Raw genomic sequence first — 26,100 nt, forward strand, 5'->3', positions numbered from 1 at the left:
CTGTTCTTTTAAAATGTGTTTTTTAAAGTTTTAATTAAATAATTATTATTTTTCCTTCAGCATTTTATGACCAAACTAGTAGAACAGTACGAGGAATGCTTTCTGTGATCAAACGCTTTTAAAAAAAAAAAAATTCTCCTAGATTGTTAATTGTGGGCTTTTTCTATGCCTTATATTTTCCCTATCTTATAATTAAAGTAATAGAATAAGTATGAAATCTCTGTTTCACTGCTTGCTGGTCCAACTCTATTTTTGTATTATTCATCAAAAGTGATTACTATATGCAGTACGTTAGAAGCAAGAAAACTGCATCATTGTATAGGTGTGTTCAGCAAAATAAATCTTTGTCTACCAGAAAAGGAGGTCTAGGGAAAAGCACATATCCTTCCATAGACGGTTATGAATGGATATAGTGATATTCATACTGTATGGTATTAAAAGATTTTAAAATGTGAAAACTAAGGTGGGAATATATAACCAATAGAAGAGAAGAAAAACTTATATTTTTTTCTGAAAAATAAAAAAAAAACATCAATACAATGGAAGAGATGGTCTGTGTTCCCTGATAGTAATGTGATCTTATTTGGTGATTTAAACTCTTTAACATTCAAACAATTGTATAGTTTGTTGATACAGAACCAGATTACTTCCTAGAAAAATAATTGAGCATCTTTGGTTTTATCCTTTAAGTACACCCTAAAACCTATAATAATCTCATAGAGGAGGATTATTAAACTAAACAACAGTAGCATGTTTAATGATGATCTGCTAACAAAACATTCTAGCAAATCTCTGATTAGTGATCACATTTCAAAACCAATCCAAACATAGGATGACTGAATTCATTAAGACCTAGGCCATCTGAAAAACAAAACAAAACAAAACAAAAAACCACCACCAACAACAGAAAACCACAAACCTACAAATTCTGTCTTCATTTCATTTCTTTAGTACTTGGTGGTGGCTAAGTTAAACCAATCTTGAACCAGATCAATTAGTCACTCTGGACAAAACCAGATGAGATCTTCCCAAAGTGCCAAAAGTACTTACACAGTCTTTTGCATAGTGGACTGTAGTCTTGCAGATGTGATATTTTTCACCCTTGCTTATGGTACAAACCCTATTTTTTAATATTTTAATTTTGATTCAATCATCCTTATATTTCAGGCATTTTTATTTTTGCATAACTATCTTCATCAAATACTTAAATTGAAGTGAAACATATATGGAAAAAAGGGTTTAATAAAAAGTCCCTTTACAAAATACAAGTAGAAATTCCTTTGAAGAGAGTTGCATTTTCTTTGCAATAATGATAAATTGACATTTGTATCCATTGGAGAGGCACACAGAATGAGTTTCTTTCAGTAAAACTGGAGCAGAATTGTAGTATATGCCTGGGATCCTTTGGGGTAGTCTCTCACCACAATTTCCATTAAAAAAATAGCTTTTTGCATCTGTATTACATATAATATTACAATTCATATTTTTTAAAAAAAACCTTTAATAATAGTAGGATCATGGGACTAAAGTTGGGAAGTAAGGACTGAAGAATCTGTCTATAGATATTTTTGATCCTTTGCTTTATGACATGGTAGGTCAGATGCACCACAGATCTTTTAAGCTATTTTCCCTTTTGAAAAGGGATCTAAAAACTACTGTATAGTCACAACATGCAACCAGTATGTTAGCCAACAGTGACTGCAGCGTTGGTAGCTACAGCAAACTGCTAAGATATGTTAGCCTTTTATCAACACTGGTGTTTTCGTCATGCTAGAATCTAAGGACATTGATGGAGAGGTGTACCCAGTTACACTGGGACCTGTGGGTGTTGTACCTATGACGTGAGTTAGTGTGGGTTACTAAAACTGTGAATTGAGAACATGTTTTGACCATGGAATTAATTTGAAACATTGAAAAGGGTTAAAAAATTGATAAGACGCTGATTTGTGACCCATATGCTTAATGATAATTTCACTGTTCAGAAGTACTACCATTTTTCCATTCATATAACTGTTAGAAATGCTAATACATGTTGCCATCAACATCACATCAAATTTAACCTGAGGCATCCAACGTTATTTTTTTCTTCTTTTTTTTTTTCTCTTTGTAGTCAATAAAAAAAGTATCAATAGATAGTTATTTAATCTCCTTTTATACTTGCAGACGGTTTGACAAATCTTTGGAAAAGTGGAGGCTTTTTCATAGTGACATGAAGAGCTTTAATCATTGGCTAACTGAAACTGAAGAGAAGCTGTCAAGAGCACAGGTAGAGGCTGGAGACGTGGGTCGTGCGAAAACCAACCAATTTCTCCAGGTATGATTTGATTAACCCATTTCCTGTTTTTCTGCAGTGATTAGAAATTTGCAGGTCTGGGTACTCTGTATAGTTCTGCAGCTCATTTAAGGAGGATATCTAGTGCTGAGTGGCCAGGAGTAATTTTGGTTAGCTATTTCTGATGTCCTTGTTAACTAAGAATTTGCACTAGTTTGTTTCAAAATACGTATTTAAAAGAAGTAAGTTATAGGGTAATAGGGTATACTGTGGTACTTCCATAGTTACACATTTTTTGGCCTTATTTAAAGTGCTCATTAATTTCCATTTAATACTTATGACTAGCAGAAGTATCTTAATTTTAAAATCTTGTGGAAGAAATATGATTAAACATTGAGCTCTACAATAGATATTTCATGAACTATGTCTTTCAAGTATTGCTTATTTTGCCTGTTTCATATTTTAATCAAAGAACCTTGAGGATGCTTTTTTGTGAAATGCAGTGTGACAGAATAGCCACTTAGTTCCTACGTGTCCAGTTCCAATTTATATGCTTTTAATCTTACAAGCTCTTTGAGCATGATAAGGAAAATAATAACTCTAGTTTCTTGGTAGTTTATTTCATTTCCCTCTTGTATGATTGAAATGGTAATGGGTATGAAGAATTAATTCTAAACTGATGTTTTGCAAGTTGATAGGGTCAGCTGAATAACATGGCTTGACTAAACTCTGGATTCATGTTATAAATTACTACCTGTGCATAAGAAAAAAAATCTGTACTAATTGGCATTTGTACATTTGAATTGCTGGACTGAATTACAGGATTTCAGGTTGAAAGAAGTTAGGTCTATCTAACATTAAAGGTACGGTTTTGTTTCGAATGCAACACTAGTCCACTTGTTGGCCTACAGTTAAAAAAAAAAAAAGATCGTGTCTTTTGAATTCTAATATGTAAAGTCACCTTTTTAAGATTTTGGTTGCTATTTCTTGACTGTAAAACTGCTGAACTGGAAAGGAAACCAAATCATGCACTGCAAATATATATATATTAAAAAAAAAAAAAAAAAGATATAACTGTTGAGTAATTCATTAAGCTGAAGTAGTAGAAAATAGCAGATAAATATTTTTCTGCAAATGCCTATCAACATTTTGCACACTGAAGAAGTCTAAGATCTGGCTGACAAAACAGAATGTCACCAAGGAATTAAAGAAGCTCTTTACTGTGTGTGCAAAAGGTAGAGCTCGTGTACTTCCATTGAAATTTTGTCTCCCTTTCTCTGTCCCACAGTTTTAATCATTTATTTGAAAAACTTATAAAATACTAAAGTAAGACATGAGTATATATCCGATGAATAGTAATACAGTGTCACAAAGCCTTACCCTTTCTTCTTTGCTTTGCCTCTGCTCCATCACCCTTCTCAGCACTATTCTGGTATCCTTGAGCAGCCTCAAATGAACACTTAGGGGAAAAAAAAAGATCCACGGAAAAAGTGTTTGTCTCCTTTTTTCTAATCTTTTTCTAAAACAATATTTTCTCTCTGAGACGAGGTTGCTTTTTGAGAGTGCCCAGACCAAGGTAAAATGTATCATAGATGTTATAAATGCGCTGCGTGTGTAGAACATTGTACAAATGCGCTGCGTGGGTAGCCCATTGTACAGTCCCAACAGATTAGAAACCTTATTTTCTTGTCATCAAGAAAGAAGTTCATACTGAATTGAACATCACACTGAAAGACTCTGAGAAAATGCCTTGTTATGCAGAAGCTTAGATTTCAGTATAGAACAAGTCTGCTTCAGTTTTACATTTCCCCTTGACCTGGCCTCCTTCTCATCTGTCATCCATTTGTTATTTTCTTATGCAATATATGAGAACATTGTGAACATATGTTTGCAGAATGGATTTCCACCAAGATATTCTTTTTGCAGTCTATCAAGCTTTTGCTTTCTTCTTTTTTCCCTTGTGCTGGAAATCCCTGGAACTCACAAATTTGTCTCTCAAACATTTCATTTAGTTTAGTACGACAGACAAAACTACCTTTCTAATGAAAATTCACATAGTGTGAAAATATTCCAACTAACCTCAAGAATGCAGACCCCATGTTAGTTAATATTTATTTGTGAAAGAATGTTTAATCTGAAGCTATGTTGTTCCCATTCTCTTCATTGGTTCTTTCTTTATTTTGCTGTGTCTTGTTTGAAAAGCTTTAGGCTTCTGTGAGGCTGACAGAAGAGAACATTAGAATTTCCATTAGGTAAACAGTTAAAACAGCTGAGGATTTTGATTTACTCGATTAGCAACTTGTTTTATTAATGAGATCATGCTGCTTAGTGAACCATATTCAGAATTAACAGGATTTGTTTGAAAATTCTTTCAGAAGCAGGTGAATAGTCTTGTATTCAACAAGGAACTGTTTTAGAAAAAAATATGTGAAATATTCAGATGTGTAATACTATTTCTAGGTAGGACTACTTTGGAAAAGTAAAGATTAATGTGTTCATTAACATTCAGTAAATACATAGAGTCAAATGTTAATGTAAAATGAAACAGTCAACAGTATGATTAGGTGATTATGTTAATATAGGTTAAGAGGTAATTACATTCTTTGAGGTGTGGTTGGGGGGGGGAGGTGTGTTCCTTTTTGCTGCACAATGGCATGATATTAAACAACATTTATGCATTATATATAGCATGAACAAAACCTAATGAGAGAATTGGTTCATTTCAGGTCATGAATACTTAAATACTCTTATTGTGAATTTTTCGCTAAGGCTTTTTGAGAGCGGAACTTCTGGCGTTGAAAAGAAATACCACATTTCAGTTTTTAAGAAATTGTAATTGACTTCTATGATTAGGAGACATGGGATTTAAAAGGATGTTTTACAGATAGCACATCATATAATCCCTTTGAAACATATTGAACTCTGTCTTGAAAGTAAAGATTGGTTTTGCTCTCATTCTGACTGAAAGGTTTTTCTGTCTCTTCACTCCTTAATGCTTGGTGACTTTAACTTCTTCAATTTCCTGCATTTGCACTCAGTTTATTTATTTTTGTGCCAAGACTGGGTTGTAGTTCAGTTTTATCTACTCCCTGATGTTTATCCCCTTCTGTTCTTATAGGCTGCAGTCATTTTCCCTATTGGATCTCATTTGGTAAACTAAAGTTGCAGTTTTCTAATCTGCTTTCATATGATAGCTAGGTGACTTGACTTGTATTTCCTGTGCCTATTCCTCTTTCCGGAACATGAGTTCCCAAAATAGCACACTATTATCCAAACTGAAATACCATCCATACCATCATCAGGATAGCTCAGGTGCTATATTTTATGGTTGGATCTTACCATGGCTGAGTGTTAGAATACCATTTGTAATCATTTCTCTAACATTTGTTATTTCATTTTTTTTTCTTGTGGTCTGCCTTGCAGCCCAAATGTACATTCCATTTCATACGAAAAAAAAAAAAAGTACATGTTGTACAGGGAATTAATACCAGGTTAATATACAGCAAAGAAGCAAACAAGATTGAACAAGGGGCTGGGGGGGAGGGTGCAGAATGGAGGGTGTTCGTGTGCCATAGAGAAATGCTAAAAAGACAGCTACAGGATGAATTGTTCAATAGTTTCAGAACTAGATTGTCAAGTTACATTCCCAAATCGTTACCTGAGAATTTAAATACAGTATTCATATTTAAAAAATATAGAACATCCAGAATATTTGTTCTTTACACTGGTATTAAGAGTTGGTCAGCAGTCTATATTTAGTGTCCACTTTTGGGTTGCAAGTTTAACCTTATTTTATTATTTCAGGTGGTGCATTTTTTTGTTTAATAGTAAAATAATTAGGTTCTGGGTCTGAATTTTAAAACAATTTCTTTGTGTTCATGATGTTCATCTGTTGTGACTGGTCAGTGAAGTGTACTTCCCACTAAACAGACATGGCTGAACTTTTTTTCTATAGTTTCATTGTTTCAAAAAAAATTGCTATTATATAATTATTAATTTCTCAAGTATTTACTTTCATTTACAGGCATAAATATCAAGGATATTGTGTTTATTTTTTAACGTCACAGAGGACCTTAAATAATCAGTAAGATTTTGAAATTATTGGGTGGTGGCCTTATTAATTATACTCGGCCTTCTGAGGGTACTGTGGCTATAAAAAATTGTTTGGAAGTTACAGATCTCTCTTAAATTGTTCATACATTGAATTGTCCAGCATTTACATTTTAGAGTACTTATTCAAGCCTACAAAAGGCTTGTGAATGTCTCATGCCTTCTCTAGACCTTCCTTCCACTGCACTATAATGTCAGGAACATCACATTTTTGTCTTGTAGATGTTTAAAGTAAAAAGATACAGAGAATTAAGGCTTCAGTGCTGAAAGTGATGGTCATGCTAATAATTTCTCTCTTTTATATCTAAATTGGATTATATGGATATTGATGATTTAATAACCACTAAATTTAAACAGTTCTTTCTGGAATACAGCACAAATGGAATCAGAGGATATGAGAGAAAAGAAGTGTTTCAGTGCTTCAGGCCATATAGTCTCATACAATGAAAACACAGTGGTAAGCGGGTGGATAGTTTACTGTTTCCCCCAAATATAAAACTTGTAAAAATACATTTTTTAATATAATAATTGTGGCTTTTATATTTTAGTTTTTGTATTTTTGATGTATTTCCTGCTTTACTGAGTGATAAAGGTTATGCCAATAATCTCTGGTACTTCTTGTTCCACTGTGTATTCCATTTGGATTCAAATGGTTCAATTTTGTTCCATTTCAATCAATTTTGTTCCACCTAGTTCAATTTTGACTAGTGATTTTTGGTGATACGAAATATTTTCAGAGAAATAGTAGAAATGTAGCAAAATATTCTTTCTGGAGATGTCTATGGTTGCTTAATGATTCTACAAGAGATAGAAAATGTAGAATGTGGAATCAATGAGAAAACAATTTAGCATTGTTTCAGAAGAATCTTTAATTAGAATGATCATGGTATATAGCACAGTGTCCTTCATTTTGCAAGGGCATATCTGGAAGGGTATATATCTGGCCGGAATGTATTATTGGCTAATATTTTATCAATACCAAAATCACAAAATCCCCTGCTATTATATAGAAAAAAAAGATTCTGTAGACTCTATTTTTTTTTTTTTTTATTAAGGTTCTCCTTACAATTTTACACATCCTTAGTACTTTGACTAAATGTTCTGAACTAGGCACTAAAATGTTCTAAACGTGATAGCCAGCCTACATGAATGCCATCAGTTCTTGCTTACATATTGACTGGATCATCTATTCAGGGAAGCTTACTGGTTTACTTTTTACTGAATATCACCCTCTTATCAAACACCTCTGAGTGCAGCATGCTGCTGCCTCTATGAAAGAAAACCTAGACTCAGTAATATCCCATGGATTTCAGGTTTTTGTCCATAGTTTCTAAGGTCTCAGTAGAAATGTTTCAAATAGTATATGTGAGCTCTGCATCAGACCTCTGGTCCCTAATCAAGCAAAACACTATTTTTTTTCTGGTTTAAGGTCATCTTAAAAACAAATTCACAGGCCTTTCTTGACTAAGGTGCTATAACAATGGAAAGACTTCATTTTCAGTTAATAAGGGGAGGACATCACAATTCCTGGTAAAATAGTAACTGCTTCTTTCTTTCGCCAAGCAAAATATTAACTAATACTGTAATCTTTATAAGTAATACATTTCTGGATATATAAAATTCCTAAAAACTTTATTTTAATGTTCAAAGATTCCTCACCATTGTTGCTGCTATTAATGGAAGTGATGAAACATCAAAATAGTTTATCCTGAATTTGTAGTAGAAATTTTCTTGTCATGTAAAGCTATAAAAAGTATTGTTTCATAATTATATCAGTTATTTAATTCTTCTGTACGGCATGCAGTTCTTCGTTATTCTTCATTTGTAATTTACTGTATCCTCTTAAAAGTTTTTAATTAATTTGTTGCTACTGGTAGCGGGACATTAAAATGTCTGAAACCTATGAGAAATAATAATTTTAAAGTTGCTTTTGTGGTTCTGCCTGCTCTTGCACCATTAGATGACAATGCATACCTATATTTAGGTTTTATTGTAAATCCTGGCATTGTTTATTCAAATAACTGAATTAAATCTTGTAAGCTATTAACTAGGATGTATCTTTCAAACATTTCATGCTGAAAGTTTTTGAAATAACTATTAGCACATGTAGATGCATAGTGACGTAATTTTTATACATGACAAGAATGAATAAACATGGGGTTTTTTCTCTGTCTTGGAGAAAAAACTGTTCTTGGACTGGATCAGCCAAACTTCCTGGTACCTGACTGTAACTGCCTCACTGTTTGGGGGATTCATCCTCACCAGTTCAAGTGGTTATAGAGTACTAGGACATGGGGATCTGGGAAAGAGACTGAGGTTTATAGCCGTTTCACAAGCATTTTTTTTGTGCATCTATAAAAGAGAAAGGAAATGGACGATGGAATTGTTTCATACTAATGAATTTGTCTTACTTCCACGCTAATCTGGACATTTGTAATCAGTGACCTGTACAGTTAATACACTTCAGATTCAGCAAAATTATTAATGCTTTTGCAAAGGTATAAATAGGGTAGTTAATCTGACCATGTCTTGGAAGTTTTGGGAAATGAGTGACTAAATGAATGACTGCTTTGAAGGAGGTTGATGCTGGTTCTTTTGCCTATCAAAACATTTACCTGGTTTGCTTCCATAAGTCTTTCAAAGGTACATCCCATATTGCATCAGAGATCGCTATGGCATATGATTAAAACTGTGGTTGTTGATGCATAGATGTGAAGATAAGACAAACTTACGAGATTTGAACTGTGTCACTTAATGACTGGTCAGCCTGGGAGTCTTTCTAGGTCTTCTGATGTGAATAATTAGCCATTAAAAATGCTTACATAAAACAATCAGGGAAAGGTAAGACTCTCGGGGAATAATTTTCTATACATACTAGTTATATAAATTAGTACAAATAAGTCTTGCTGTGGCCCTTTTCAGGGACAGCTTTATTAATATTATTTAGAACATTTCATCCCAACAGATCTTGCAGACTCTATCCATCACATACAGTTTTTCACTACTATCTTATTTTAGACTAAAGCCATAAAGTAAAGCCATCTAGTAAGCACGTTGGACAAGATAGCAGCTTAATTTTATGTTGCTTTAAAAAAGTGAAGTGTTTAAAAAAAAAAAAAAAAAAGCCTGCCTTAAAAAAAAACCTGCATTATGAAAACCTTAATGTTTATTCAGAGCAGACAGCAAAGGATCAGCATCTGCCCTTAAACTGCCTAACAAATACATTAGCTAAATTTATTTAGCCTAATTTTGGAAGTTAATTTTTGTCAGGTTGCGATGACTGTCTTGTGTCTTTTGCACTTAGGTGTTTTAAAATGAATTCCTTTTTACTGACAACCTTTATAAGCACCTTTGTGGAGGTGTTTGGTTGTTAACATAAGGAGAGGAGTCAAGGGAGATGGGTATGAGTTTGACCAGTCATGGGTGGATATTGAAGAATGGAGATTTTGGCTTGACTATTTTACTATTTACTGTTTATTTCAGATAAACTTGTCAGTTCATTTACTTCTCCAAATTCTTATGTTAAAGAGAATGTAGCAGGTGTGTAAAGAGTGGTAACATGCTTGAGTTGTTTAAACAAAATATTTACTTCAGCCCTACAGCAAACTTCCAACATACTTCTTTCCTACCTAATATTTGGGTGTGAGATCCAACTCACCAAAACAGGGCAGAGAGAAACTTTATGAAATTCAACAAGGGCAAGTGTAGGGTACTGCATGTGGGGAGGAATAACCCCATGCACCAGTACAGGTTGGGGGCTGACCTCCTGGAGAGCAGTTCTGTGGAAAGGGACCTGGGAGTCCTGGTGGACAACAGGATGACCATGAGCCAGCAATGTGCCCTGGTGGCCAAGAAGGCGAATGGCATCCTGGGGTGCATCAAGAAGGGTGTGGCCAGGAGGTCGGGAGGTCATCCTCCCCCTCTACTCTGCCCTGGTGAAGCCGCATCTGGAGTACTGCGTCCAGTTCTGGGCTCCCCAGTTCAAGAAAGACAGGGACCTGCTGGAGAGGGTCCAGTGGTGCCCAGTGATAGGACAAGAGGTAATGGGCACAAGCTTGAACGCCGGAAGTTCCATCTTAACATGAGGAGGAACTTCTTTCCTTTGAGGGTAGTGGAGCACTGGAACAGGCTGCCCAGAGAGGTGGTGAAGTCTCCCACTCTGGAGACATTCAAAACCCGCCTGGATTCCGTCCTCTGCAACCTGTTGTAGGTGACCCTGCTATGGCAGGGGGGTTGGACTAGGTGATCTCCAGAGGTCCCTTCCAACCCTGACCATTCTGTGATTCTGTGAGTAGGCATCTGTTTTTTAGCTTGTAATTCTAATATTCCTTTGTAGACAAAGAAGAAAAATAAGCATTTCTAGGTTGAAGGTCACCTGATCTTTCTGAGATATCCAGAATATTTGAAAGTGAACTCTGACAGCATTGGGTGTGTTAACTTCTCCAGAAAAAAATGAATTAATATTTTATTGGAAAATTTTATTTAGTTGTTTGGTTTTTTTGTTTGTTTTTTTTTTTTAATGAAAAGATGAGCAGTCATGAAAACATAAAAACCTGAAAATATGTAAGAACTTATTTACTTCAGGTGTGCTCCTTCCTCCCTCCCTTGAAAGCATATTTCGTCGGGCTTTGAATATTCAGGGATTACTAGTACTAGTGAATGAGCACTGATGCTAGCCAGAATGGATTACAAAGTAATGTATTCATGCTGAAATAAATATATTTTCATAATTGGATTAGACATTTTGCCACAGTACAAAGATAAAATTCACTGAATGATTCACTGCATGTAGTAGAAAAGAATAAAAAATATTGACATTAATTGTATTTCCAGTGTGTTCTGGGAACTCCAGAAGTATTAAAGCTAGAATTCTTAGGGGTTTGTGTTTTGTAGTTATCTGTAAGTTCCAGTTGAAATGTCTTCTACCATGGGGGGCTTTATAAGGTGTCCCTTTTCTTTTGTGAATTCTCAGCTGTTTACTAAGGTCTAAACACTACACCTATTTCTCTGTTAGTAACCAATAGTATCCGGTTTTCTTTATCTGGTTGCTTTTAAAGGAAAAAAAAAAAAAGTGATTATTTTTTATAATTCTAATGTTCTGTCAAATATTTTTAAAATTAGTCAGAATATTTAAAACTATGGGGCAAGGTTAGGGTGGAAGGCAGACCAACAGATAATCAGAGAATGCAATCATATAAACTTAAAAAAATCAGACTGAAAACTGGATTAATTATTTTCCAAAAAGTAGTTCCTTTAAAACTCTCAGACTTGTTTTGTTAAATAGTTATCAAATACTTCATGGCCAACAATCACTTGTCAGAAAAGATTTCAGATGGAGGCTACTTCTCTTTTTTGTCATGTTTAGAACTCCCTGAAGAAATCTGTTCTCAATTTTGTTGCTTGCATCATGCTGGCTTGCAGTGGTGTAGTCAATTAATTTTCTTTCTAAAACTAAAAACTAAAAAAAAAAAGTCATATTATTTCAGTAAAGCTTATGGCAGATTTTCAGGGCAACATTAGATATTTATAGTAGACACTGTTTGATCTCAATCCTCTTTTTCTGTTATACATTTACAGGCAGAAAATATATTAACCAGTTACTCTTCTAAAAAGTGAACAAAATAACAGATATGCTGTAGCTTCTTACTCAAAATCTGAGCTTCCAATGGATTAAAAAAAAAATATAAAAACTACAATTTTTTTTTTTTAATCTGACTTTTGACAATGGAAGTGAGACAACTATAGAAAAAAAAATATTTTATAGGTCTAAATATTTTGCATTTGCTGAATATCTTCTAAATTCAAACAATAATTCTGCCTTGATTCTGATTAAAAGGAGAAATAAACATGTTCTTTTGCCACATATACTCAGATTGCTTAAAGGTTCCATTTTTGTTGAATGATTTAAGGATGTGTAATGAATTGTGGAGTGTGGCAAATTCCAGTTTATGCATCAACTGGAACAACAATGTAAAAGACTTGTACTCATCATCTGACTATATGAGACGTACATAGCTCAGAATTTTGCTGATTTCAGAATGCAACTTTTCCAATATACAATTACTATATTAGGATGGCAAATATCTGCCGATTTCACAGTATTATGAGGTATCTCACCATATCCCCTCAAAAGTGGACAGTCAAAATCCAGTATTATTTGTCATTTTTGTGGAAATGTAGCATAAGAGAACATTTACAGAGGAAAGGTACTGAAACTGGGCAAGGTTCTGCTATTGGGGTGGTATTGGAAGTGAAATTAAAATATTCAGAAAAAAATATTTGGTTATGTAATAAACAAGTTTCTGAATTGGAGGGTCCTAAGATGAGCAGATGGGCAGAGAGCTCTCTGAATTTTAATTTCCTGTTAGTGTGCTGGAAATGGGATGTATTATTCACCTGTGTTATGTAAGACAGTTCATACAAGTTTTATTTTACTGAAAGCTGGAAATAGATGCTGATTCTTTAATGTAAGTTAGGTGATCAGTTTTATTTATGTATTTTTCATTATTTGTTGGCACCGGATAACTATGTTCTGTTGCCTTCCATAGCAAGACAAGGTGGTTTTCTGTTCCCCCTTAGAGGCTAGACTCTAAGAACATGTTAATGCCAGCTACTGCTTTTTTCCGAAAATATCTGGCTATTTATCTCTCTTTGTGAAGCTCATCTTGGGTCCCGTGGTTCAGTCCTTACAGATGTCTCGAATGCAACCCAAATATTGTTCCATTTGTCCAGTCTTTGTGGAGCCATTAAGTTACAGTTTATTACTGGAAATTGTAAGATAAACTAAAATTTCTGATCACAAAAATTTTCTTTCTGCATTTTGCAATAAGCATGGCACCTATCTGAAATAGTTTGCACAAGATGTTTTGCCTTTAACAGTTTTTAATAGCTTGTTTTTAATAGCTGAAATGGAAAAGATCTGTTCTGTACATCGTAGGTAAATCACTGGTTTTAATGGGAAGGTTTGATAGTAAGGGCTTACGCCATTTTTAGTACTGGTATTTTAGTAAATTGATGCCTTTAAGAAAAAAAACACAACTAGGGGTATTTCGTTATAAATGTATCTGAGGCTGAAAATAGCATGAGAGACTTTTGCTTGTGCCTTCAAAGGCAAAATCATTTTTGGAGTAAAAAAAAAAAAAAAAAGCACTCTGATTTAATAGACCTAACTTTCAAGAGTGCAAGATACTTTCTAAATTAAGTTAAACCATTCAAGAGCATTCTGTCTTAGAGTAATCTACCAGAACCTGTGCTAAAAATCTGTTTTGAATGAATGAGTATTTGTTAGCTCTTTGATAAGAGTAGAGCAGATCTCAGGAACTGCTCTGATAACACAAAGTCCTGTAGTGTTTTCTATCAGATTATAAAGGCTTCAGGACAAGGAGTGTTGGTCTGTAATTGTGTGTTGTCTGGTGCAGTGGGGCCTTAGTTTTAGCTGGGCTTTCTCTCAAGAGCTCAGAGCTGGAATCATACTGGTTGCAAACATTGCATTTGTGATCAATGCAGAACAAAGAGCTTAGCAATAGACTGAAAATAGTGATTGTGATTAAGGATTTTGTGATTAGAATATTGTCAAAACTATGTACTTCAACTAAAGGGGGTACCCTAACATACTGGACCCATAGGGTGCATTATTTCTGTACTTATGATTTGATTTTTGGAAGACACACCAATCTCATTTATGATTACTGACAACATCTTTTCTTTTGAGTCTTTTGTTAGCCCTTACAATACTACTGAATGTTACAGGATTTAGAGACAGAGCAACTTGCGCACTTAGGAAGGTACCTTGTGATATTGCTGCAACTCTTAGCTGTCTCAGATAAAGCCTGCTTGGTTCTTTCTAAATTTACTATCACTACCCTATTTCATTACCTCTTTTGTAACTGTAATGCCTCCAGCAATGGCTCCTGTTACACGAGACTGATGATTCTCAAAACCCTTCTCCAACCCTGCCGTAAGCAAGGGAAGCCATGTGAGAGTGCTTCAGTGTCTGAATGCTCTGCAAGATGACAACAGGAGTGATTTCATAATTTTGAATAATACAAAGACTTTGCCAAAATATCAAGTCAATGAAATTAGGCTTATAAACTTATCATCTTTGTGTTCATTTGTTTATTTTAAAAAGGAAAGAAATGTAATGACCCAAATAGTACATATTTAGTTTTTAAAATAACAATAGAAAAGCAATTCAACAGTTAATGCTGGTGACTTGATGTTTCCACTAGAGGAACTCATGCTTTTGGAACATAGCGACTTTGACAGTTCGAAAATCTTAAATTATTAATCAGCATACATCAAATAGACAGTGTTTAGTATATAGCCAAGAGCTTGTTGTGTTATTGAGTTTTTTTATGTCAAAACTCGGTGGAACTGTTAAAATTACTACTGTAGTTTCTCTTATGATGGAGGAGACTGATAGAAAAGGGACTTTATGGTGGTTTACTGTAAGCTTTGAGAAAGTTAAAGGAATAAATGTATCATCCTGGTAATCATTCTAGTATAAAATCGAATCATATAAAAAGGAGTACATTTATTGTATCTTTTTGGCTTCTCCAGAATCCCAAAAACCTACGAAAGAGGCACTTCCATGGAATATGTTGAATATCTCATATTAATAAATAAATATTTGTTATTAAAGTGAAAGTTAATGTTTTTTAATGGATATTTGTACTTCATCTATATTTGAAATGCTGCTGACACTATGTCTAGGTTACCGTGGAGCACCTCTTCTATGAAGACAGGCTGAGAGAGTTGGGGTTGTTCAGCATGGAGAAGAGAAGGCTCAGGGGAGACCTTATAGCAGCCTTCCAGTACCAAAGGGGGCCTACAGGGAAGATGGGGAGGGACTCTTTTATCAGGGAGTGTAGTGATAGGATGAGGGGTAACAGTTTTAAACTGAAAGAGGGTAGATTTAGATTAGATATTAAGAAGATTAGGGTATGAAACAGTTCGCTTTTTTAAAGCAACATAATATTAACCTTCTGTCTTGTCCAGTGTGCCTAATATATGGTTTTACTGTGAGGGTGGTGAGACAGTGGACCAGGTTGCCCAGAGAAGTTGTGGATGCCCCATCCCTGGAGGTGTTCAAGGCCAGGCTGGATGGGGCTTTGAGCAACCTGGTCTAGTGGGAGGTGTCTCTGGCCATGGGGGTTTGAACCAGATGATCTTTAAGGTCAACTCTAACCATTCTATGATTCTATGTTTTCTCATGACAGAATTCCAGTCTATTTTTAAAAGCTACAGGGAACACTAGAATTAAGGTTTTCAATAGTTGTTTGTGTTTGGTTTTTTTTTTTTTCACATATTCATAGTCACTGTTTAATTAAACTCGCAAAGAAATGAACAGATTTTTCAATACTGTTTAGTGTATGACTAAACCTTATGATTTCACAGATGACTTGGCGTTCCTGACTTTGTCCATCTTTTACAACATATTACTTGTAATGTAGGTGCAGAATTTCAGTGACAGCTATATTTGAGCAAAACACAGAGGAAGAATAGCCTCTCTGTTTCTTTATATGCATTTCTTTTTATGCCTTCAAAGGATTTTGTTAACTCCTTTGTCTGTGTCACAATGAAAACTCCAGGCGTAACTGATTCTTTACCACTTTCCTCTGTCCACTATTCTCTTGCTTTCAGATCTTTTTCAGAATTGTTGTTTTCCATTATAAGAGTTCTCAAGGCTATGAGCAAGGTTTGAATTCTTTGTTCCTAGAGGTAGACTGTACTTTCAATTGTACCAATGCATGTGCTGCTTCATTTTCTTTTTGGTTACTAACGGATCTATATTTCTCTACCAGTAATGGGTCCTCTGCATTAGTCATCTATCCCCTAATCTTCAAATTCTATAAAAGCTTTATTCTGCATTCAGGGATGATTTACTTCTTTTTTTTTTTTTTTTTCCTTTGTCTAAATGCAATTTCAAATAAGAATAGATTGTATACAGATTTTGAGTTCTCTCAGGCTCCAAGAGATTTCCTGAAATCCTTGGAGACCAGTCAATGTAAATGTAATATTTAGTTAAAGAAAACATTTCTGTCAGTATAGGTTTTGGGAAAATAAAACCAAAACCACAACATTAAGAATTTAAAATTAGCAACGTTAGGATTACTTAATTAATACTAACATTATTTTGATACTGGAACATCAGTCTGGACTGAGATTAAATTGTAAGCATGCTGCAGTGAAAAGGAGCAAGTAGGAGCATTGCTGTACCCTCATTTCCCCAGATAAGTTATTTTTGAGAGCAAATATCCTCCTTGTCACATTTTCATTTGATAACAAAATAATAATAAATAATAATAATAAAAGAATAAGTGGGATCAGGAAATCGGGAAAGGAGGGAAGGCAGCTCTGATAACAATGGATATTGCTTGGTGGAAGTCATACTCCTGTTTGCCTTAGGAAGTTAGAGAACTAATCTAGTCATAATATTGAATGTTTTTAACAGGTTTCTCTTTGTTTCTTTTCAGTTGATTGGTTTCTAGTCAGCTCTCAACAGACTTTATGCATTTTAAAGGCATGATGGTTTCATAAGTGACCCTGAGGGTAACCTTCTCGGTGCATTTTCAGAACACAATCTTTGAACAAAACTTTTGTTCTTAATCCAATCTCTCTAATTAAAAAAAAAAAAAAAAAAAAAAAGATACTTCTCATATTTTGACAAATAGACATTATGAATTCTGATATATTTTGTCCTACCTGTATGGTCAGATCATTTGCAATAATGCTGTTAGTGACTGGGGGAAAGAATAACACATTTAGGAATAAAAATCACTTTAATGAAATGTAATTATCTCATGGCTGTTTGGCTTATTTACAAATTTGTAAAAGCATTCTAGTCTACTTGACTCTCATAATGGTATTTCTGAAAAAAGCACATGCTTTTTGGCAGCAGGACTGATATATTGAGCACATGGCAGCAGGAGAAAAGCAAAAGATAAGCTCAATGAAGTTACTGTGAATATATAAACCAAGGTTAAATTTTACAATTAATGGAAAGACAGCAAGTGAAGTTGTGTTCAATGTGATCCCATTAAAAAAATGGGTTTGAACTATGTTATAATACAATGGGATGTGCCCCATTCTCTGAAGTTCATTTGTGACCAGAATATTTGTAAAAGGCATGTATGCATATACTATCCCATATTTCTTACATTTGTTCTGAAATTGTTCCCACTCCTCCAAAAACAGAATAACAGCGTAGAAACATGAAATAATATTATAGAGAGAATCTCAGAATATACGCTTAAATTCTCTTTCTAAAAGCTCAGAATATGGTAAAATTTATAAATGTCCTTATGAGTAATATCATGCAGAAAATAAAGCTTCATTTAAAATGGTACAAGTCTAGAAATTTTAGTTTCTACTTTAGTATTGAAGTTTTTCTAAGTTGCATTTTAAAATCAAAATGAGTATGATACAAGAAATTAATGTATCCTATTTTATTATGCATCGTAGACCTGACAGAATTGTTCATGCTAGCTGATACATAGACTGTTTTACCATTTAGTTTTGGCAGTAGTTTCTGTGACACAGAGAGAAATAGGTATTCAAATTTGTTTAAAATTTAGAATCCTAGTTAAGCTGGTTTCTTTCATTTTAGGTGCTTATATTATCTTTGTATTATAATGCTGAGTATTTCAAGTAGTACATAATTATTTCATAAGTTAATATCAGCAGCTGTTATATAAAGTTGATTTAAAAATCTTCTGTTGAAGATCCTTGACCTCAGAGACAGTTTATCATGATGGTAGAAATTAGTAATGTTAGCTACTGTTGATCTCATGAAGACAGTACAAATTTACAAACTGTATAAACAGGGGTAGGTAATGATTTTGAATATTACTACACTGTCATATCATAATAGCTTCATAATAATCAGGCACATTAAGCAAGTGATGAAGTAATATAACAGTAGATTAAGTAATTCTTTCCAAAATTCTGCTGCACAATTGCTAAAAAATATTCTAAAAAAAAACCAACCCAAACCCACACGGACTTTAAAACATTAAAATACAAGTTTAAGTATAGTATGAAGCTCCAGATTTTTACTATTCTCATTTTTGACTGTTCTTACTTTACTACAGTTAACTCAATCCCTCTTGAATGTATCGCTGTGCCATGATTAGATGGATTGTTGGTTTTGATTTGTAGAGTACTATATAGTTATTAAGATCTTGTTTTTTAAGTATCTATAGTTTTTAAGATCTTTTTAGATCTCTAAGATTTTGCTGCTCTCTTATCCTCTGACTTCTGGTAAGTTTTCTCAGATAATAGGTTGAGAAAAATTATTTTAATTATTTTATATAAGAAAGAATCTAAAGAGAGTCTAAGAAGCAGCAAAACAGAAAAATCACAATATTAGAAATTGAAGTCCTGTGCTTGCCATTGATTTGTATAACACAGGTTTTAATTTTCTGACACCAAAGAAAAGCCAGTGCAAGTGATGCCCTATGCATTCAAACAAATTGATTCTTGCATAGCTGTGATTATAGCAGTGAAAACTTCAGATCTTAATTTTCTGACGTGAGAGTATGGACCAGTGATTTCCACACATATATCTGAATATGTACATCTAACATACCAGTTTTTGAACAATGACAGGCCAGCACAAGTACCAATTAGAGTTTAGCAATTAGTAAATAACATGCATATTTCAGCATAAAATACGGTATGTGGATGAGTACGTGGTCATAACACAGACTGGGAACATTCCCTTTCTGTGTGGAATTATTTCTGAAGCACCTCTTCATCTATAAGCATGATTTAAAAATAAAATAATTCCTGTTACATTATCATTACCACTTAAGTCATTCAGAACAATGACCAATATGTGTCCTAGAGGCAAACTCTTCCCCTGCATTCCATATTTCCAATCCACTATGGTTGTCACTCCAACGTATGCAATCCTAGTATGAATAAGAAATAATCTACCATACTCTATCAAGTCTATAAAAATTGTCCAATTGTCATAATAAAAAAAAAAATCATAGAATGGTTTAGGTTGGAAGGGACCTTAAAGATCATCGAGTTCCAAACCCACTGCCATGGGCAGGGACATCTCCCACTAGACCAGGTTGCTCAAAGCGTCATTCGTCTGGGCTTGAACACTTCCAGGGATGGGGCATCCACAATTTCCCTGGGCAATTTGTTCCAGTGCCTCACCACCCTCATAGTGAAAAAAATTCCTTCCTAATATCTATTCTAAATGTAGCATTTTCCAGTTTGAAGCCATTACCCCTTGCCTTATCACTACATACCCTTGTAAAAAGTCCCTCTCCAGCTTTCTTGTACTTGTCTCTTACAAGAGTTTTCCAGCTTTCTCGTTTGGGGATAATCTAGAAATCAATAGTGTTGCCTCCTAGCTGGTTATCCTGTTGTCTGTAGTCAATAAAAATCCTAATGTAACCATAATCTAGCTCCAGAATTTTATTATTCAAGCCTTACCCAAAAGTCCAAAAAACATACAGAGAAGTTAGAGGTCCTTTACTGTTTTTTGTGCCATCTCTTTTTTTTTTTTGTTGTTGGAAAAAATCACAACAGTGTCTCTCTGTTAAATGGAGTGACATTGTGAATGCTAACTTGTCAGATTTTTTTTTGGATGGTATTCCGTTTAAATAAATTCAGTGCTGAAGAATTAAGTTTCTAGTGGCTTCACTGCTTTTCTCTTGCAATTAAATGAACTTACTAGTGCAGATCAGAGGCTGAAACCATTGATGGAAAAGGAAGACCACATGAGAATTTAATTTACACTTTTCTTTATGTCCACAGAATACTGTGCAGAATAAAATTATTCCCAGTTCTGTAAGGATATTTCCTAACAATCTTGGAACACAGAAAAAAAATTATTAGTGATAGCTATGGTTTTGAACAATCGATTTGAAAATGCGGCACAACACACATAGGATTTTGACAGGAATAAGACCGATTTTGATTGAAAGCTGGGCAACACCTTCAGTATGCTTTTTTTCAGCTAAAAGTTTTAATTTAACTTCTGTAAACAAGCAGATTTTTGTTAGTCCAGTGGGACATGATACAAAATGGATCTTCAATTCAGAGCTGGCATATTGTGATTAAAAGTCCCAATGAGGTCTATATTTCTTTTTTTCGTAGCACAAACTGGACTCTGATCTGTTTATGGCTCCTGGGAGAACAATATTGTGGTATAATTTTCACATGTGAACGTAGCACTTTTTATACCTTGCATAAATCATTCTTTGAAGAAAGTTTCCAAGGCTTTATTGGAAGCAAAATCTGTGCAAGATACACGCAATATGTATATGAGACATACTCAGATATGACTCAAAATCATGCAACAACAAACTATGCAAAAAATATGGTGAAAGAGGCCAGAAATGAAGGTTAAGATAACTATTAGTTTATAGAGATGTGGAAATAGTTTCTTAAAGTACAACAATATGCTATGTTCAAATGTTCGACTTTTTTCCTAAAATTTTTGTGTGTTTCAACATGCACATGGATGTCTAATTGGTTTCTGAAAGTTAGGACAACGCACCTTTGAAGGAGGGCTTAAGTATGAACATTTTTTCCTTGTAGCAAAATAGTAACATCCTTGGAACTTTTAGTCCAGATCAAGAAAGAGACAAGTAGAATCTCCCACAGCTGGGAAATTCTAGGAAAGGTAATTTTTATTTTAAATTAAATATATTCCATAGCAGAACCCAAAGCAGTTGGCATGAATGTTAGTTTAACTGAGATATTACAGGCAGAAAAATCTCCTGCCAAATGCAAGAGTTACCAAAACTATTTGGCTGTCATTTACAGTTGCTGCAATGTGTCAGCATTCCTAATTATTGTTTCCACTGTTGGTTGCTTGTTGCCATGCATTTCTACCACTTCTACTTCATTATTCCAGAAGATGGTTTTAGTAGAGTTCTGAGTAAATGTGATTGTATGTACAGACAGTATATAAGGGCTCTTAGCACTTTTTTTTTTGTTTTGTTTTTTTTCCTTCTACCTAGGCCTTCTTTTATAAGGTTTCTGGATATCCACTCATAAATGAGTGGTCAAGACATGCAATTTCTATTTGGCAGAAATTTGTCAAAGAATCTGGTCTCCACAATTTCTCCTTCAAAGGATGACCAGAGTTTTGAGACACTTAGCCCTGTGTCCTACCACTAGACATGAAAATATTTAAATGGTGTCAAGCAAGGCACCAAAAGTAAAACATGAACTGTCATCTCTCCCTGCAACTCATCCCTGTACTTCCATAAATTAGTATTGTGGTCAGTAGCACAAATGTAGTCTCTTTCAGTTTAAGAAACACGTGGCCTGTAAAGAAAATCTCATAAGATAAAATGTAGGACTCAAATTTTTTTCAAACAAAAATAGGAGGTTTTATCTATGGGGGTTAGATTTGTTGTTTACCTTTTTGAAAATGGTTTGCTAGTTAAACAGGAATGCTGAAGCATAATAAAAGTAATTTTAAACCTTAGCATTTCATAAAAGTGAGACTCAATGGAAAGGCAAACAGATGATTTTGCAATGTACCGGTGACATGTGGTAAGAAAACACACGTTTATGGAAGTGAACATTAGAGTAAGTCCACAGTCAGATTTACCTTTTCATCTTACCTACGTTCTCCTAGAAAAGAACTATTTCTACTATGACTGTTATTTTGCAGTCTTGGAACAAGGGAGTTACCCGAAGCTTTGGAGAAAACAAGTCATGGATTTTTGGAAAGGATACCATTAGGGCTCTTTAAGAAAGTTTCAGGAACTCTTTTTCAATAATTATAGCCACAACCTATAAAGGAAATATTAATCATTAATTTTGGGTCAGTCTGTATCCCTTGTATTTTAGTTTCAAATAATCGGGGCTAGGCAAAGCAGGACTTCGCCAGAATACTTACAGTAGAAACTTGACTTCAATTATTTTGATTCTCTTAACTTCAGTCAATTCTAAAGCTTGTCAGATGGATGATTATGTTTTTTCTTTTTCCCTTTTTTTCTTTTTCTCAGTGTTGGTTATTATCATTTGGTCTCACAGACTCCTAGGGTAGGTCTGTAGTGATGGAAGTAGTAAACTATTGACCTTAAGAAAAAAAAGAAGAAAATTCTCTTATCCCCTGCAGACAATGTTTGTCATTAATATATATTTAGAGAGCCAAAAAATTGCCAAGATTAATACAGTTCTTGAAGCATCTTGGATTTTATACAAACACAGATACCTATTGCCAGGAAAGTTGATAGTAAGAATGATGGCTACCACTTAGAAGGTTTCATTCTGAAGAGTATTTACAGAAGATGATTGTGACTCTGATACAGTGAATGTAAGTGTTAACTTGCTACTCTCAAACAAATTTTATGGTTGCGAAAAGCAACATAGTCTAAGATGTTTTCAACAATTATGTGTGAATATAAAACCTCAGTAATAAATTTGGATTTTATTTTTACTTCTCAGCCTAAGCTACTCAGACAGAATGACAAAGGTCCATTTGTACACTTTTCTGCTTTTCCAATGAAAATAGATTTTTTTTCAGTTTGTTCAGGGAATTGGTGCTACAGAGACAATTAGTGCATTTTTTTTTCAGTATCACTCCTTTGTAATAGTAATTTTATCATATAAAAGGTTTTGGTTTGGTTTTCCCTTTTTTTTTTTTTTTTTAATAGTTGCATAGGTCACGGTTAACCTAATCCCGGAGAAGGAGAGATTTTCCTGTTGCGTGCAAAACTTCATCCTTCAGTTAGCACTCCCTACAGAAGGGGTGTGGAATATAAGGACTTGAATGACAAGGCAGAAATTGGATTACAAGTGGGTTTGTGTCCAGGAATTCTTCTTTCTTAGATTAACCCTGTCAGTTGGAAATTGCTGTTTTCCTATCTGAAGATCAGAAAGATCCTTCCGTAGTTCTGCATAACGGTCCTATGGCATTAAATGACAAATGCTTTTTGAAACAAAGAAGTACACTCGGTCTAATTGTTAGGTGCAATTAATTGAGCTTTGGCTCTTCAGATATCCCTATTTCATGTAGATCTATGCTTGTTAAATCCAGCTTCAGGTGGAATGGCTGAAGCTGGATTTTCTTTTTTTTCCTCATGAACCCTAAGTAAGAAGTCAGCAAATACATTTTATTTCTGGTTGGTGGGAGTTATCTATTTTAAATGAGTGATTAATAAGTTTTCTGCAGGAGGTCTTCACTGTAGGTGGAATAGATGATCAAAGCACAGTATTCAAGACTATGCTATAAAGACATTAACACGCTCAAGCAAGGGGCATGCAAGAAGCAAAGCAGCATGCAAGTATTTTCCATTTTCCTTCTTTATTTTTTCCAAATTCCAATACTAAATGTTTTCTTAAAACATTTGTATTCCTAGTCTGCAGCAGCAACTGACACTGAAACCTGATTCACTTCAGACTTTGTTATCCTTTTTATAATACTTAGTTTTAAGAAGAATAGGCCTCCCAGTAATCAGGTCTGGGTCACTCCTGGTGCATGTTTCATCCAAATCAAACTTGACTTCTTTTTTTTTTTTTTTTGTTGGTCTGGAAGAAACACTCTAGTTTTATAAACCTGGTTATATTTCTCTAATCCGAGGTGCCCTGATGAGAAAGAAAAATAAAAAGAGAAAAAAAATGCATTTAAGAGATGCAGTTTTTAACACATAATAGAGTTTGAACAGTTACTTCACTCCAGATTAGAGCTCTGTAATATTTGTTGGTTGAAACTTTCTGTATGTTTCAAATGTCAAACGGATCTCCTAACTGGATGGACTAAGATCAGAGAGCTTTATGCTTATGCTTCATGCTTAGGACAATGAGACTTTTATATTTTCACTAAAGAAAGAAGCTTGGCTACATATGATACATACTTGACATGGATTTTAGATTGCTCACAGTTTTCCTTCTTAGAAAGGTATTAAATGACAGAGCTAAGTGCTAGCTACTGTGTAGTGCATTCATCATAAAAATAGCTGACATTTTGAAAATATGAATCTACTAAGGTTTAAAGTATGTTGTGATTATAAAAAATAAGTAGTGAATATAGGTAATGTGGTCAAAATGACTGCTTGGTAGTTTTTGGCTTGGTAGTTTTGGTAGTGTGGAGCTAGTGCTGATCTAACTGGGGCAGAGTTAATAGGTTGTGATTACATTGCATAAAAGGCAGGCCTGCATCAGCTTTTCCCAACAGATGCTGTTGGAGAAGCTGTAAAAGTACTTTAGTTGTCCCACATGAATCTGATTTTGTCTTTTCCACCAATTTTTTACTTTGTTAAAGCCTCTTTTCTGTATTCTGTAGTTTCAAACAGTTAATGGATGACTGCTGAATTCTTATTTTATAGGGTATTTGTTGTACGGAAAGGATTTAGTATTAAAATTGCTGCTTTGGTGGATGCTATTGATTGACATTTCATTGTATATATCTAACATTTGATATAGGCCAGATATTCTTCATTTAGCATGTGAATTGGTGTTTGTTATTTCAATAGTAATTTTTATTTATTTACTTTAAATTTATTTTTCTAAGTAATTTTATTATAACATAAATTATAAAAGATATATCCTTTGTTGACTGTATATGCACAGAACCACTGATTTATTCTGTAAACAAAACAACAAAAAACTTTGTGGCACCTGTTGTAATTACTCTAGGTCTGATGTCAAAGTTCATTGAAGATAGCCATTTTTTCTTTGGATCAGACTTTTGAGGTGTACTGCAAAGCAGATATGAAAGTGAATTTCCAAATTACTGTGGCATTCAGTAATTTTTTTGAGGTCATGAACTCCACTGACTTTTACTTCTGGGAAATTTTCTAGGAAATCCTAAGAGACCATAGTGATGTGCAACATGTCTAGAAGCTAAATCTCTCACGTGGTTATATACTGGGAAAAGATTGTGCTCGAAATTGAGGGAACACAATTGTGAGAGTAAAACATAAAAACCCTAGCCCTAAAATGCTCTGAACCAAAATTACGTGTATTTTTAAAGTTTATATGGGGAAACATTTTAAAAATTATTAAAAGGAAAGCTATTCCAGTGTATGGAAGGCAAAGAAGTATTTTCATCCTTTTTGATATAGATAAATAAAGTAAGATTCATCTCACTTAACTTTACATGTCTACAGTGTAGAGAGGGTACCATTCTGAACTGCCCTTATAGCTAATGGAAAGCAATAGGCACATGAGAGACAAAAATCATTCGATGTATTTTAAATATCCACATTAACATGAGACACATTATGTCCTAAAAGTGTCTGTGTACTTCTATTGGCTGTAGAGTTTAGATAACTCTCTCAGATACAAAGATCTGTGCTGCAGACATGACAAGTTAGATATGAGGTAAATCCCATTGCTCCATTTTACATAAACTTTAGATTTTCCACTTTTGAATTAACTTCAAAATTTATCTTGAAATAAATTGTGCTAGGGCAACAATTGTTTTCAAGGTATGCAATTGCTGTCCTGGGCAAAGATGGATGGGAGGTAGGCGGTGGCAAGTAGGGACTTGTCAGTATTCTAGTGTTAGATATCGAAAGGTAGTGTGAAGTAAAATCCTAGGGCAGGATAACCAAGGTATTTGTGTCTTGGTGTTAATTTTACCTAAGACATCAGGAGGATGGGAGGCACCCGTTTTCTAGGAAAATGGAAAAGTAAAAGTAAAATAGATCTGGAATACCATATGACTAGCCCTCCCCCTACTGTTGAAACTAAGGCAAAATTCAGAAAATAGCTATCTTTTAAACTGGGGGGGG

The 26,100-nt window shown here is 34.3% G+C and overlaps 1 protein-coding gene across 1 annotated transcript in view; it reads left to right on the forward strand.

The window, feature by feature from the left end:
- Positions 1 to 26,100, forward strand: part of DMD (dystrophin) — a 927,929-nt gene that overhangs the window by 311,857 nt on the left and 589,972 nt on the right. The window contains exon 43 of the mRNA XM_009883534.1: positions 2,164 to 2,314. Coding sequence (XP_009881836.1) covers positions 2,164 to 2,314 — 151 coding nt within the window. The remainder of the gene's footprint in view (positions 1 to 2,163; positions 2,315 to 26,100) is intronic.

The sequence above is a fragment of the Charadrius vociferus genome, unplaced genomic scaffold (genome assembly GCF_000708025.1).
Source record: "Charadrius vociferus isolate BGI_N301 unplaced genomic scaffold, ASM70802v2 scaffold94, whole genome shotgun sequence".
Taxonomy (NCBI): Eukaryota; Metazoa; Chordata; class Aves; order Charadriiformes; family Charadriidae; genus Charadrius; species Charadrius vociferus.